Here is a 15,943-nt window from a genome sequence, read left to right on the forward strand (position 1 = left end):
TGCAGGGAAGGGGTGTGTGGGTGTGTGGGTACTCTGCATCTCCCTACCAGGCTCTGCATCTTCCCGCCTCTTAGCAACCTGGGATGTTCTGGCTGGTATTCCAACCATCTCCTAGCAAACAGTGATGTCACTGGTTGCTAGGAGCTGGGTGGGACCCCAGCCAGAGCATTCTAGGTGGATAAGAGCTGGGCAAGGGGATGTGTATGGCCATCAGAAATCTCCCCACCTGGCTCCTAGCAACCTGGGACATTCTGGCCGGTAAGGAGGGGGCAGGCACACTGCAAACATTGACCCAAAGAGATGCTGCCTGAGGCAACAGCCTAAGGCTGCCTCATTAAAGGGACGACCTTGGAGGTCAGCTTAGAGCCGGCATAGGAAACTGCAGCTGTCACAAGCAGGATCTTTACCAAAAGCTCTAATTCTCACAATAAAGGGCAGACAACATTCCTGAAGGATTCCCCCTTCCCTCTCTGTTCCTCCAGCGCTCATTGGAGTGACAGACAGATGAGGGGGCAGGCACAGCTGTCACTTAGGCAGCCATGTGGATGCCGACAATATTCCCGGGATCCTTCCTGACTGCAGAGCGGCTCTGTGCTGTACTATCAGCTGACTTTGGGTCACAGGAGTGCATTCATAAATGTATTCTTGTAACCTGACCCAAAAAGAGTAATGCAAAGGTTTGACTCCTGAGTTTATTGTCACTTTAACTCATATAAGTGTATACAACTGCATATGGTTGTAGTTGCTAAACTTCCTATAACTTTGCTCTAGAACTGTATATGATTCAGAATTGCGTATGGTTGTGGTTACACATATGTGTATAACTGTGATTTGGGACAGCATACAGCTTTGATTACAGAATTAAATGTAATTGATTTAGTAGTATAAACTTTCATATAACTGTAATTCAGAACAGTGTAAGATGGTCGGTTTAAAAATGTGTGTAACTGGGGAATATTACTGTAAATGACCATGGTTGTGGAGGTGTGGGCAATTGTGGTCCAGAACTGTGTATGGAGGTGGCTATGGATTTAAAGTAGTATTAAACACTCAAACATTTTCTCAATAATGAATGCAGATCACAAAAATATAAATTGCCCAGCAATGTATATTTTTGCCCAAACAATTACAGTCATAATGTTTCTGAACAGCTGGCTCCAACTCTCTCAGCTCTGCATCCCTGAACTTCCTATCCAGTGCAATATCACTTAAGGGACAGCAATATCAGCATACCAGCAGCCATCAATCTATTAGCATGAATATGGGAAGAGAAAGGGGATAGGAGCAAGGAGGATGCTTGCCTTGCTGTGTCTATGTGTTTCTGGAGACATACAGCTTACTAGCACACACAAAGGTGGCTCCATAGGATGCTGCAAGTGAAAGGAGCCACCCTAAAAAAGGGATATCAGGGACAGTTCTGCAGGAAAACTAAAACCTTTAAAAGCAGCATCCATTGTAAGTGATTTGATCAGCATTTGAAATAGCTTAAAAACCTTTTGACCTTAAGTATAACTGTGATTCAGAACTGTCCATGATTGTGGTTTCTAAGCTGTCCACTTTGGCGGTTATCAATTTCTTTTCTCTGTAATAATATTTTTTTATTCCATTTTAGAAATATTATAATAAATTATTCCAAAAAATAAAATCAAATTCAGTATTCAGGATATTTCAGAACATTTACTTTACCAGATACCATGTACGAATTGTCAACTCTAAAGGAAACAGTACGTTTTTGATCCATAGTGACAGATAAATGGAAGGAAATGCAGAACTGCATGGCAATTACGCTAATTACAGCACTTTTAAAGGAATTAAAGTAACAAAAATATGAGCACATTAGATGCATTCTGTTAATCAAACCAAAAAGATGGCAAAGAATTTGCAGGTAAAAGTTGCTTCCATGTTTTTAAAATGTGAACACTTTACCTTCATTTCCCTGTAGAGGGTTTCTTTTTGTTTGCTGTCCTTTTTCCCTTTCAGGTCACATAGACAAAACTGAAACCACTAATTTGAAATACATGCTTTTGGCTTTTAAATGAATACTTTCATTTGTACAGCATTCTGAAACTATACAGAAGAGATCTTCCAGCACATCTTTTGCTTGACTCTTTTTTAGCCAAGCTACCAATGTCACCAGCCAGAGAACACTGCTATTAGGTTCATGTCTATAATCCTCCCCTTGAATCTTTTCATATGGCCAGTTGCTTCCTACTACGCTGTCACACTATCAGGTTCTCGGGCTAATTTTTCTGGGTTCTTTAGACTCCATCCACACAGGGACTTTTGTCCTTGAAAAACAATGAAGGCTGCACACACCCAACCAACAACATAAGTACCTTCAATTCCCTTCCATTGTATCATGAGCAGCATTTCCCTCTGCCAATAGCCCTGGGGCTACTCGTGCCTGGGTGGGATACACCAGTAATGAAAAGAGTTGAATGATGTGCAATTTCCAATCTGTGAGCAACAGGCAATCTAGGAGAATACTGTTGGATGCAACTACACGTATATGGCAAATACAGATGATCAAATCAGGAGTATGACCATTTGGCTCAATATTAATTTGTCTGAATACTTAGATGCAAATCTGTCTGATGTCTAAGGACTCAAACAATTCAGGAATCCAAGCAATTGTGATGAATTAATTGATATGCTAGGCAGATTAATTCTGCTAGGCAGAAAAGAGCATGAGAAACATGCGGAATTACACTGAAAAACTTGTGTTGTGCATTTTCAAGTGTTGTAATTGACGTCTATGGGGCCAAAAAACACACAATTCTGCCCCACAAAAAAAATTTTCAGGCAACAAGTGGCAGCAGGATTCTCAGGTATGGATAAGCACCATTGAATATAATGGAAATCTTTGTGTTGAGCATTGATGCTCTTCAGGAAGTACATAACAAATTGCTCAGGTGTGAATGGAGGCTAAGAGAACATAATAATACAAACAAAGCATGAATCGGCCTGCAGTAACATAGAGCCTTGTGTGACAACCGATATATTGGAACAGCAGCAGTGAATTGATTGAAGAATTAGTGCAAGCCTTAGAAATCACATGTTCAGCTCAATCAAATGTAAAGAACAATTCAAATGGATTTTTCCAATCACTGCTCATGGACATAAAGTGATCCTGCAATAGAAGTAGCTAGACCGTCTGGAGTGTTACTAAATTCCACCTTAAATACACAAACGAGTGAATTAAAAATGGATTGGTAAATATTCCTCTTCCACATTGTAACCTCATGAAAATGCAGTTTCATTTTGTTAAGAATATAAAAAAACACCTGACTGGTGTTATAAATGATTTTAAAGAACCACTTTAAGGCCTTATTAGTTTATATCAAAGCAATCTTATGACATTAATAGTCAATGTTTTTTCCAGCAGCAGCCTATGTGAAGTCATTGACATGCACAGCACACCTCCTTTAGAAGTGTTGCATTAGATTAGATCGTGCTTGATATAATTCCTCTAACATATTTCAGATTTACACAGTTAACAAGGTAAAACCCCTATTAATACAGTTCACCGTTTCATTGTTACCATATTTTGTACTATGGCAAGGAAAAAGGTTGGCAAGGGCAATTTCAGAACAGCATTTGATGTGATGGTGCCATTCCTCTTGTGCAATGATATCATAGTATGTAGTCTTGCAGGTAGTGCCTAAATTCTTAAAGCAGACCTTTACCCCCTTTCACTAAAAATCATATCAGCCTTCAGCTCTGCATGCTGATATGAAATCACCTTACATTCATTAGTTCAACAAACATATTTTTCTTTTACATACAATTACTATTTCTCCACTTCCTGGTCCTCTTAGCCATTCCTGATGTAGCCCACGCCTGCACCTATGGAAGATTACATTAGCGGTAGAATGCTGGGAAATCTCATCTGTAAACTGCAAAATCTTGCGAGATCTCAGGGAAAGGAATTATTTTTGTCCCTTGAGACAATGTGCATGGTCACTTGTTACATGTGCCGGAGTTCCAGGAAGTAAAGGGAGCTATACTAATCTGCCCATAGTAAAAATGACCACTGTGAGAAGAATGGGAAGGAAAAGAAAAATAAGGTATGTAAAGAAAAAAAACTGGCAATTATCTATAAGTATCTTTGTAAGTATCTCTTAGATTGGAAGCTCTCACAGGCAGGGTCCTCCTTACTATCTTGTTTTGAATTGTATTGTAATTGTAATGTTTTCCTTATATTGTAAAGCGCTGCGCAATCTGTTGGCACTATATAAATCCTGTATAACAATAATAATCTTTGTAGATTACCATTACTAAATATTTCTAAAGATGGCTTTGTTGTAATTTTAAAGATAAGGGTAAAGTTCCTCTTTAAAGGAAAACTGAATTTTTAGTGAAGTTGTCCTGTAATCCCCACCCGCTTGAGTGGTAGCCACCTACCTAAATAATTACCTTCAGCCCACTCCAGACATCCCCCAGCCGGTGCTGCATAACCTTAGCATGAAAAAGCCCACCTCCATCTATCCCTTACTGGCTGGGGCTATATTCCCTCCGAATGGCTGGAGTCTGAGTATAGGCCAGTCATAGGAATGAATAGACTCCAGAATGAATTGAGGTCTGTGAATGGGCGGTGGAGATTCTGTCCATATCATTGTCCATATCATTGTATGGTATGGCCTGGGATGGGAGAGAGGGAGAATATGTACGAGCCAGAGCATCCCACCCACAATCCACTGATCGCGGTTGCAATGCTTTACTGGCTCCAATCCAAAAAAATTGTAAATGCACATTTCTTTCCTTCACGGAAAAGTGTGCATTTATAATTTTTTTATTGAAAGGTGGACTTTTCTTTTAAGCTGACATTAACCACCACCTTCAGGAGCGTGCCACAAAAACCATCAGTGGATAGCACTTTTGCATACATGGCCACACTGAAAGCATCACAAACACAAAGTGGTTTTCACACCACTGGACAGAGATAGATAATTGCTGTATTTATATGAAACATGCCTTAGGTTTGACAGCCTACCATATATACAAATATTTCATCATACATGCAGAAATGTGGACACTTTAAAAATAAACTCATCACCATATATTCTAGACCAGACTTTCTCAACCTTTTCAACCCTTAAAAATGTTACAGATCTCAGGGAGATCTGCTATAAATAATAAACCTGCGGTTTGTAGTACATTAGTGTGATCACTAAATTGTAGAACATTTAAGAATAAATAACATGTCACATATTTGACACGGATCATTTCCTGCACCCTCCTGCACTATACAACATTTGCAGTAATAATCGCAAGGAGTAAAAATATTGGTATCCACTAAGATTAAAGATGAATTGAAGAGAAGTCACCAACATTCCACTGAAAGTGAAATAACCAGCTCGGATTTATTCACAAAAGTGTCATTTACCTGAATGATCCAACATTTTGGGGCCACGCAGGATCCCTTCCTCAGTGAAAATATACAGGGTTATTCACAAAGGGTGAAGAGTTTGGAGACGGCAGGAGAAGGGAACATGCTAGAACAACATAGCTGAACTGGAAAGTGATCTGAATTGGAGAATTTTTCAGAATCAGCTATGTTGTCCTAGATTATCCTGCCTTCTACAAACTCTTCACCCTTTTGTAAATAACCCTGATAGTGACCTCTATGTCTAGTCACAATGTTTCCCTGAGTAAGGGACCCTGCACGGCCCCAAAACGTTGGATTCAATTATGTGACGCTTTTGTGAATAAACCAGAGCTGGGGTTTTTTTTCTTTCATTTGAGTGCTGGTGACTTCTCCTCAATTTGTGGTTACTCAGCCTGGCACCATCAGCTTTTGTCACTACAAGCACCACTTTGTTACTAGTGGTCATTACTGCTGTAAGCATTGCAGCTTAGAACCCAATCACTCCCTATCATTAAAGGTCAGTGAAGATATGCACTGTTGCATTGGTGGTCAGTGTAGATATACCCACTTGCATTGGTGATTAGTGCAGACATGTTCCCTTGGTGGTCAGTGTAGAAGTGCCCCCTTGCACTGATGGTCTGTGTAGACATGCCCCCTTGCATTGGTGATCAGTGCAGACATGTCATGCCCCCTTGCATCGGTGATCAGTGCAGGCATGCCCCCTTGCATTTGTGGTCAGTGTAGACATGCCTCTTTGCACTGGTGTTGTGTAGGCATGCCCTCTCGTATTGGTGGTAAGTGTAGAAGTACCGGCTTGCATTAGCTATCAGTGTAGACATGCCTCCTTGCATTAGAGGTCAGTGTAGGCATGCCCCCTTGTATTGGTGGTCAGTGTAGAAGTTCCCCCTTGCATTAGCAGTCAGTGTAGACATGCCCCCTTGCATCGGTGGTCGGTGTAGTCATGCCCCATTCAGCAGCTAATGTAATGACTTCCCCATTGACCAGCTAATGTAACACTTGCTAGCAATAATACATCACATTTACACTCGTATGTAACCAAACAAACATGGCTGTCTGCTGACAAAGATTATGTCCATAGATAAGCTTATTAAGGTAGACTTGTGGGAGTTTTTCAGAAAGCAACACATAATAAAGTGTAAACTCTTTTCCAGAGTTTCTCAAAGTTATAGTAAAGAAGAAGTATTGCTTGTAAATTTCTATTTAAAATATTCAGTAAAAGTCCTCTTAATTAGATGTTGCTTAGTGAATACAAAGGTCCCAACTTACATTGCCCTCACATAGTAAGAACAATAGTTTAAAAGTGGATCTCCAGTAACAGAGAAAAGTCCCCAGTTTTAAAAATGTAACTGCTTAATGTGTTTTTTTTTTCTGGGGCAGCTCCCTTCTCATTGGACAAAGCTGATATTACTGATTAATTTTCAATGTGCAGACTGGGGGTAAGGAGGTGACACAGGAAGCTGCATTGCTTAACCAGGAAATAAGTGTGTCATCTGACTTGCCATACATTGTAGTGGAACAAGTCCTACAGCTTTGGGCTGTGGTATAGGTAGGTGTCCAAACTAGGTGCAGATACTTCAAACAGGAAGTCATAGGGCAACACCCCCACAACTAGTAGGTTTAAGGGTTTAAAGGCCCCTTTCATCAGGGCTATACTGCAACAAACAAGACAACAATCAAGTATTGTATTAGATTCATTATGATACTGATTTTCTAAATATAACTAACAATCTAAGCCTTATTTTATGCTAGATGTAAGATGGAATACAAGCGTTATTTGTACGTTCAATTTTAGCCCTGATATCCCTGATGAAGGGGCCTTCTGAACCCCTGAAACGTGTTGTTTTTATTTTATTGAACTTTACAATCAATAAACTCTTTTTAGACTATAAGAATCTCTTTTCAACTAACTCAAACATATGGTTTTATCGTGTTGCTTTGGTGAAAAAAATCATGAGATTGGCTGAACAAAATTACAAATCCTTTGGCAGGTAAAACAGTAAACACATATGTATTTCATATATGTATTCAGCGGTTTCTACTTTATTCACCTCTTAATTACATTCCATGAACGTTTAATTCGTACAGGGTTGATATAAATAATACTCACTGAAGCAATCCAATTATTAAACGTATGTTAATGACACCAGTACAGAGAAAGCACAAGGCATATCCACAGTGTGACTGTAGGTCTACACTTATAACTACAATCTTGGGTTACCCGGTGCCGCCTACACATGGGTTCAATAAAAACTGGATGTATGCAGCATAACCTCAGGCTGTTTGACTCGGTTACAGCTGCCCTCTAGGACTGGTTATATTTTAGCTTTAGGCAATCATTGGAAATGGTTTGACAGCCAGAGTCCTGTGGCTATTACAGATCAGGTAGGAGAGTGAGCTGCCAAATCAGAACAGGCCAAAGGTGCGTCAATGAGTAAAAGGACATAATACAAGATGATAGATGATGGCAATTCATACATTAACATCATATCTCACACTAATGGCTTACAAAGTCTGCTACTTAAAACCCATGCATTTTTTAGAGCAAGCTTTATCATTTTCCAGGTGCCTGTTTACTTAAAAAGCTGCAATGTCACGGTATATCTTTATAATACTGATAGATAGATAGATAGATAGATAGATAGATAGATAGATAGATAGATAGATAGATAGATACATAGATAGATAGACAGACAGACAGACAGACAGACAGACAGACAGATAGATAGATAGATAGATAGATAGATAGATAGATAGATAGATAGATAGATAGATAGTAGACAGATAGTAGACAGATAGTAGATAGATAGATAGATAGATAGATAGATAGATAGATAGATAGATAGATAGATAGATAGATAGATACATATTTTTTAAGGTATTCATATTCATTGCAGTATTAAAGTTAAGCACTGTGCAAAATAATGTATAGGTAACAAAAACATAGGGGAACAAAAATTACAGTGTCCTTCATAAAATAGTTCTGGCATGCTGGAAAATATATCTTATCCAGATAGGGTATCACTTGGATAGGTTTGAGCACATTAATTTAAGGCCCTATGCACATGGGCATAGAAAACACCACCTTTTGGGAAGGGGATTCGGTTTATTTAGATTTACATATTTTGCACAAAGAGAACACAGAGGTCGACTCACAACACCTACTAGGTAGGGGTACATAATTCTATTGCAAACAGAAAAATCTAATTTCGAAAAACACAGAAAAACCTTAAACAAGATCAACCCCCCCTCTAGAGAACCGTGTGCCACCCAAACCCTAGGTCATAAGCAGATACATATCAGTACGGGGGGAGATGTAAAAGAAGTACAGCCGAACCCACACCTAATCCAATGAGGAGGTATTCATCCCGAGAGCATGATCTACAAATAAAAAAGCACAGTTTGTAAGGGGAGCTATCATATCACCATGGTTGAGAATCAAGACACTAGGAAATTAAAGGGGGAGTGGAAATAATGGGTGACTAGACCACCCTACCAATTTACACTAAACTGTGGTGGCACAGGCATCACCCTAGCATCCCCAGACCTTGTCAAACTTTCTAAGCTAAGGCATCCCCTCTTAAGGTAGGCTGTCTTGTAAAAGTGCAGAGAAGAGTTAACCAAATGCCTCCAATCCGAGACTGATGGGGGATCCCTCTGCTTCGCAAAACCACCAACATCCTTGCAGAGAACAGCAACACCCCCAATGAGTGTACGAAATGCAATAGTGACAGCAGCCCGCTCAGTGAGCCCCAGCAAGCATACCAGAATAGTATAGTAGTAGAAAACGCCACTTTAAAAAGCAATCTTTTCCTCTTTTGTTTTCCTCGTTCAGACAATGTCTCCATGCACATTGTGGCATCTAGATCTTTATTTTAGAGCAGTGTTCAGGGGCATAAAAAAAAGTCCCAAACCTGCATATTCGAAGAGAAGCTTACTGGCATAATGTGCCAGTATCTCACATGTAAACACATGCATACACACGAAAATTCATTTGAGCCACCAGAATGAATGAATATTGTAGCCCATAGAATGTTTATGCGCATATACTTCTAAACACCGTACACGTGTAAACGTGCGAGTAAATAAACAACAAAAATGCACATATTTACACTGGATTTTTCTGCCAGCTTCATAGTTGCCCATGTACATCAACTCTTAGAAAAAAATTACATTGATTTGGAGGTAAAAGAGGCTGCTATTAGTTACTGGAAATCATTGTCAAGAACATATACATTACAGATCTTTAAAGCCTATCTCCAGCTGAAAACACTGCCCTTGCAGTTGGGCTACCCGTGCACTGTAAGGGTTACTGCTGAATTTTGTCTAGGGCAGGGGTAGGCAACCTTGGCTCTCCAGCTGTGCTGAAACTACAAATGGAATAAATGAAAACCAGCCCCGCTGCCCCCATCTGCACGCGAATAAACGCGCAGTGTTTTCAACTGCGATTGTGTGCAACCGCACGGGCAGGGCTGTATTGCAGCAGGAAAACGCTCAATCTGCCTGGCACGACTGTGGTGCCATTAGAAAATAATGTCACTGACAGCACAAATTAAAATTATTAAATCAAAACAATCTAAAATATAAACAATGAACGTCCCCCCCCCCTCAGTGGGCCGCGGTAAAATTATCAAACGTTGACCGGTCCACGGCGATAAAAAGGTTGGGGAGCACTGTTCTGTCGGACGGAGGCCTGCTGACTTCTAATGCAGGGTCCATAACCCTTCATTATACGTGAGGATGCCAAGGGACAGTCCATAAGTCACAGCAGAGGAAAGAGGTGAGCCCTGACTGCTGGGGAGTGGGGATCGGGTAAGTAAAACTGCTTTTGGCCCCTTTCAGATGGGCATTCCGATCAGGTCCGTGCAGGGATCCCCTGCTGTTCGGGATTGACAGGCATCCCTTATGCAAAAACAAGCTGTGAACTCTTGCAGATATCTCGGAGATAGACTTTTATTATGTGCATAGGATCTGCTCATACATATAATCAGAGCTAAGGGACAGTTAATCATCAGATGGTGACTTGAAATAAGGAAATAGATGACACATTGTGATCATTTTACAAGTACACACTCTCACATATGAGCTTGCATATCCTGTGTAAGGAGCTCCATGCACTCTTTTATTTGGTGAGACGTATGTAGAGCCTGCAGCATACTGTCCTCTAAAACAAGTTCTCTTGAGGTCATGTATGGTAATAAAGGAGCCTCAATAAAAGCCTCAAAACATCATTTTTAGCTGTCAAGAAATGTAACGAAATAAAAAAATACAGACAAATAAAGGTTGTGATTAAAAAAAAACAATTATTGAGAGTTTTCCTGTAGCTGAATACAGCTAATCACAATGGGCGGAATTTATCAAAACTGGAGCAGACAGAATCTAGACCAGTTATTAATGGTAACCAATCAGCTTCAAATCTTAGCTTAACAAACTGAAGAGAGAAGCTGATTGGTTACTATGGCCAACTGCTCCAGATTCTGTCTGCTCCAGTTTTGATAAATTCCCCTCACTGTTTTTATGACATCTCAAGATGATAAACAATGAAAAATGTATTTATTGTGTCATCTTATATAGTGTGGATTACTCTGTATATAATACAGTCTCTACAATGTGATGCCGAGCAAGCCTGTACCTGTCATACACAACGGTCACAATAGTTTCTAAAGGGATCATGTAAAGTTTCACCACTAAAAATGCGACTGTCCTACCACTGTTGGCATTGCACCCTTAAACATTTGAACCCATTTTTTTTTTTATTGATTTCTTTGGACAATTGCCTGAAAAATAAACCATTTTCTGATGGCAACTCTGCCTGAAGCACTTCCAGTCCTTATAAGATCACCAACATCAGAAGACGAATGTTTAATATTTACAAACGCCCTTATAGAAACCTGTAAAGAGAGATCACCAACATCAGAAGATGCATGTTTAATATTTACAAACACCCTTATAGGAACCTGTAAAGAGAGGTTGCCTTGGCTGATTTTCTCTCATGAAAATGCTTGTTGCCTGGTTGCCATGCTGATCCTCTAGCTCTTTACGTGGCACTGACCTGAAGCAAGAGTGCAGAGGAAGACTTCTGATTTTTTTATGACATTCCAGGAGGTTGGAAGTCAAACAACTGGCATTTGCAAAAGGATATTAACAATGGCAGCCCACATATAAGTCTCCTGACAGGCTTAGGTTAGTTGCATAAAGACCGCTGCATAATAGGGATGCTTCAGGAAGAAACTGAACTCCAACATGGACAGCAAGCCCAAGAAGTGTTCGCTGAATCAAGCCCAACCTTTCACATAAAGCCCAGATGACTAGACTGAGGCTGTCCTCTCTGAGAATAACCATCTCCCTGGAAATGACAATTATGCTTGGAAAGTTGAAGAGGACGACCAGCAATAGGATGACTGAATAGAGTCATAGAAAGTATGAACACGCCACGCAAAGACTGAAGACCAAAAAGAAAATTATTCTGGAGAAACTCTTTAGATGTGAGCAAAGGTGTCATCCGTACACCAATTTGCTTAAATATCTAATTTAACTTAGTTACAATGAATGTACCATGTTTCGGGGTCATGCAGAGTTCCCTTCATCAGGCAAGTGTGACAAACACAGCTGACTTATGAAAGAGATCCTGTGCAGCCCTCAGTAAGTGTTATAATAATTGTAACTAAATAAAAGTGGACATTTAGGCGATATCCTGGTGCGCAGACAACTCCTTTGTTCACATTGTGGAACAGTACCATCTGTATTTTAATTTCCTAGCACCATGGGACTCGTCTATATTTGACACTATCCATGTAATTTTCAAGAGTCAACATTATCTTGACGGTACATAATAATAACAATAATAATAATAATGTTAATACGTATAGTGTTTCCTATTATTTCTACACAGTCAGTAAGGTTACAATGCCTCCCTCTGATCCCTCTGATGTACCTCTGCATGAACTACGTGAATTTCCACTACACACACAAAATGTTACATGATTGCATCATCAGAATGATTGGTAATGTATTTCAATATTTCCTCTTCTTTATTTTACAAGATAACTAGCAGCAAACAATGTGGGACATGTGGGAACACACAGAGGCAGGCGCCTCGCTTACCTGAGGGGAGCTGCTGATTAAACACAGTGAGAGATCAGCTCAGGCTGCTGCACATATCACAGGGTGAGAAAAACAACACAATTCCAAATACTGCTGTCAGGTGGAGAGGAGTGTGACAATCCAAGGCATCACCCCCTGGAATGAGTGCAACCACCCCTGGCATCACCCTCCTGGGAAGACTGTGACAATGCCAGGCACCCCCTTGGGAAGAGTACGACCATAGAGGCATTATTCCCCTGGGAAGACTGTGACAATGCCAGCCATCACCCCATGGGAAGAATGTGAGCATGCCAGGCATCACCCCCTTGGGAAGAGTATGACTACAGTGGCATTATTCCCCTGGAAAGACTGTGACAATACCAGCAATCCCCCAATGGGAAGAATGTGACCATGCCAGGCATCACCCCCATGGGAAGAATGTGACCATGCCAGGCATCCCCACTCTGGTAAGGTTGTAACCATACCACGCATCACCATCCTGGGAAGACTGTTACAATAACAGGCATCACCATTTAGTGAAAAGTGTGACCATGCCAGGCATTGCCACCCTGCATTGCCACCCTGAGAGGAGTGTGACCATCCAGACCATCACTACCCTGAAAAGAATGTGACCATGCCAGGCATCATCCTCCCTGGGAAGAGTGAGGTCATGCCAGGCATCCCCACCATGGGAAGAGTATGACCATAGCTGCATTACCCCCTGGGAAGACTGGGACCATGCCAGGCATCACCCCCATGGGCACAGTGTGACCAAGCCAGGTACCACCACCCTGGGAATAGTGTGCCCATGCCAGGTATTACCACCCTGGAAATAGTGTGTCCATGCCAGGTATAACTCCCTGGGAATAGTATGACCATACCAGGCATTACCCCCTGGGAAGAGTGATCATATCAGGTATCACCACCCTGGGAATAGTGTGCCCATGCCAGGTATTACCACCCTGGAAATAGTGTGTCCATGCCAGGTATCACTCCCTGGGAATAGTATGACCATACCAGGCATTACTCCCTGGGAGGAGTGATCATACCAGGTATCACCACCCTGGGAATAGTGTGCCCATGCCAGGTATTACCACCCTGGAAATAGTGTGTCCATGCCAGGTATTACCACCCTGAGAATAGTGTGCCCATGCCAGGTATCACCCCTTGGGAATAGTGCGACCATGCAAGGTATCACCACCCTGGGAATAGTTTTTCCATGCCAGGTGTCACCCCCTGGGAATAGTGTGCCCATACCAGGTATCACCACCCTGGGAATAGTGTGCCCATGCCAGGTAACACCCCCTGGGAATAGTGTGCCCATGCCAGGTATCACCACCCTGGGAATAGTGTGCCCATGCCAGGTTTCCCCATCCTTGGAATAGTATGCCCATGCTAGGTATTTCTACCCCTGTCACACTCCCAGCACTATGTACGATCAGCGCAGCCTCTCGTGTAAGCAGTAGACAGATGGCTGCCTCTATGTACCTGTCATCATCCTGCCGATCTACAAACAAATAAAACAGCGATCACCTACCTGAGGAGATGGAGGAGCCGGACAGGCTGGAGTTACTGGACGCTGCCATGCTGGACAGCTGTGCTGAGACACATGCACAGGGTCTGGTCTAGCCCATGTCAAAGTAGAGCAGGGACACGCTCGGTGCTTATCACCAGCCTCCCACTACTTTGCAGGCACTTCCTGCTCTGTCAGATGACGTGCATGCTGCGAGTATTTCTTCTGCTCTCTGTCCTTCCAGGTGTCAATGTGTCCCCACTGCCTTGTCACAGCGATGTCCCGGTGGCTCTGGCGGGCTGCTCGATGAGCAGTGACAGCGGAGAGAGCCTCCCACTCCTGATTACAAAGGGGATGGCAGCCTGCTGAGAGCTGAATGCTGCCCTCCCTGTGCTCTGCCAGTCTTCCAGTGCTCAACTTGTGGATGCCATCCAAACTGTGCTATCGGCAAACATTGCACAAGCCGTGTGTGTGTGTGTGTGTGTGGCACAGCAATAGGAGACAGTCATTTGGAGAGGGATCAGGTTTCATCAAATGACTGTTATTAAAATTCGTGCCATTATAATATTCATGTTCTTATAAAGGCAATCAAAATGCACCTGAGGCTGATTAATGGGGACCGTATGTAAACTGTCACTGCTGACTTTCTAATAGCTGTTAAAGGTGGAGTTTCTGTTAAAGGGGAAGTCAAATTAATACAATAAAAACATTCTAGGATGTTGGATTTTTCACAAAAGAGACATGCAAAGTTTTTTTTTCTTAAAAAAATATCTTCCTCTCTCCCTCATTCTTTTTGTATTTTTTGTGTACACTGAATGCGCCATGCAATGTACACACTCTCTAAGCCCCCCGTCAGGGCCCTTTCACACCAAAATCGGAAGGAATTTGCATTTACGTTGACTTGCCATTTCAACCTCCGTTGACTTTCATTGCATTTAAAAAAAAAAAAATTCTCTTTTTCGCCAATCTTTATTTTAATTAAAATGTCCTAAGTGGACAAACATGTTTTTTTAATGTATTTTTTGCTTCTGTTCCGTTGCGATTACATCCGTTTTTGTTCTGTTATGTTACGTTGCTCTGAAAAAATTTAAAGCTTGCTCTACTCTGTTTTCATCGCACTGCAAGGGACAGGAACGGATCACAGCGGTGTGAACTGGTCCCATTCACACTCATTCATTTTTCATTCCCCTTGCATTAGCACTGATCTGGTGTGAATGGGGCCTCACACCTACAATGCAGGTGCGTTTAGGGATTCCTGTGTCAGGAATTTGCAATTTTCTGCAGCAGAAATCCCAAATCTGACGTTTACAAGCAGCAGCTGCCACACATTCAAGTTAATGATCGGTTGACAGCGGCTGCATTGAAAGCAGAAGAACGCTGGCACACTGTATGTAATTGTATATGATATAATTACATGCGGTTAGGAATCAATCACTATCCTTGGGCACATTGATTTTGAACGGGTGACAGCTGCCACTTGTAAATGGCAGATTTGGGATTCCTGCTGTAGGAAATCCCTAAATGCACCTACATTGTAGGTGTGAATGATGGCTTAAGGTGGTCACACACTTGACAAATGTCTTGCGAGGGTTGTAAAGTAATTTTAAAAATGTACGATCTGCCCATCTTGGACAGGCAGATCGTACTTGCGATCATCGCAAGCCCCCTCCCCCCCCGAGGGGCGGGCTTCCGATGACTGCAATGCTGAACGCGCAGTGCGCACACCGGCCCGTTCGGCAGTTATCTCTCCATCGTGCTAAAAACCAGCCGAAAATCGTACGATTCTCGGCTGGTTTTCCAACATGCTCGAAATACAAAAGTCGTGCGACTGTACAGTAGAAACGGTTGCACGCCTTCCATTCACTGCACGATTATCGTACGATCGCGGGATTTCCTGCGATTCTCGTACGATAATCGTGCAGTGCATGGGCACCTTTAGAGATGCCATGAATGGGAAATGG

The 15,943-nt window shown here is 41.9% G+C and overlaps 1 protein-coding gene across 1 annotated transcript in view; it reads right to left on the minus strand.

The window, feature by feature from the left end:
* The window catches only part of CHN2 (chimerin 2), a 220,339-nt gene extending 206,077 nt beyond the window's left edge, over positions 1-14,262 (minus strand). The window contains exon 1 of the mRNA XM_018576444.1: positions 14,007-14,262. Within this exon, the coding sequence (XP_018431946.1) occupies positions 14,007-14,055 (49 nt within the window). The 5' untranslated portion in view covers positions 14,056-14,262. The remainder of the gene's footprint in view (positions 1-14,006) is intronic.
* Positions 14,263-15,943: the final 1,681 nt, after the last annotated feature.

This window comes from Nanorana parkeri, unplaced genomic scaffold (assembly GCF_000935625.1).
Source record: "Nanorana parkeri isolate BGI_ZX_2015 unplaced genomic scaffold, ASM93562v1 scaffold4, whole genome shotgun sequence".
In the NCBI taxonomy this organism is placed as follows: Eukaryota; Metazoa; Chordata; class Amphibia; order Anura; family Dicroglossidae; genus Nanorana; species Nanorana parkeri.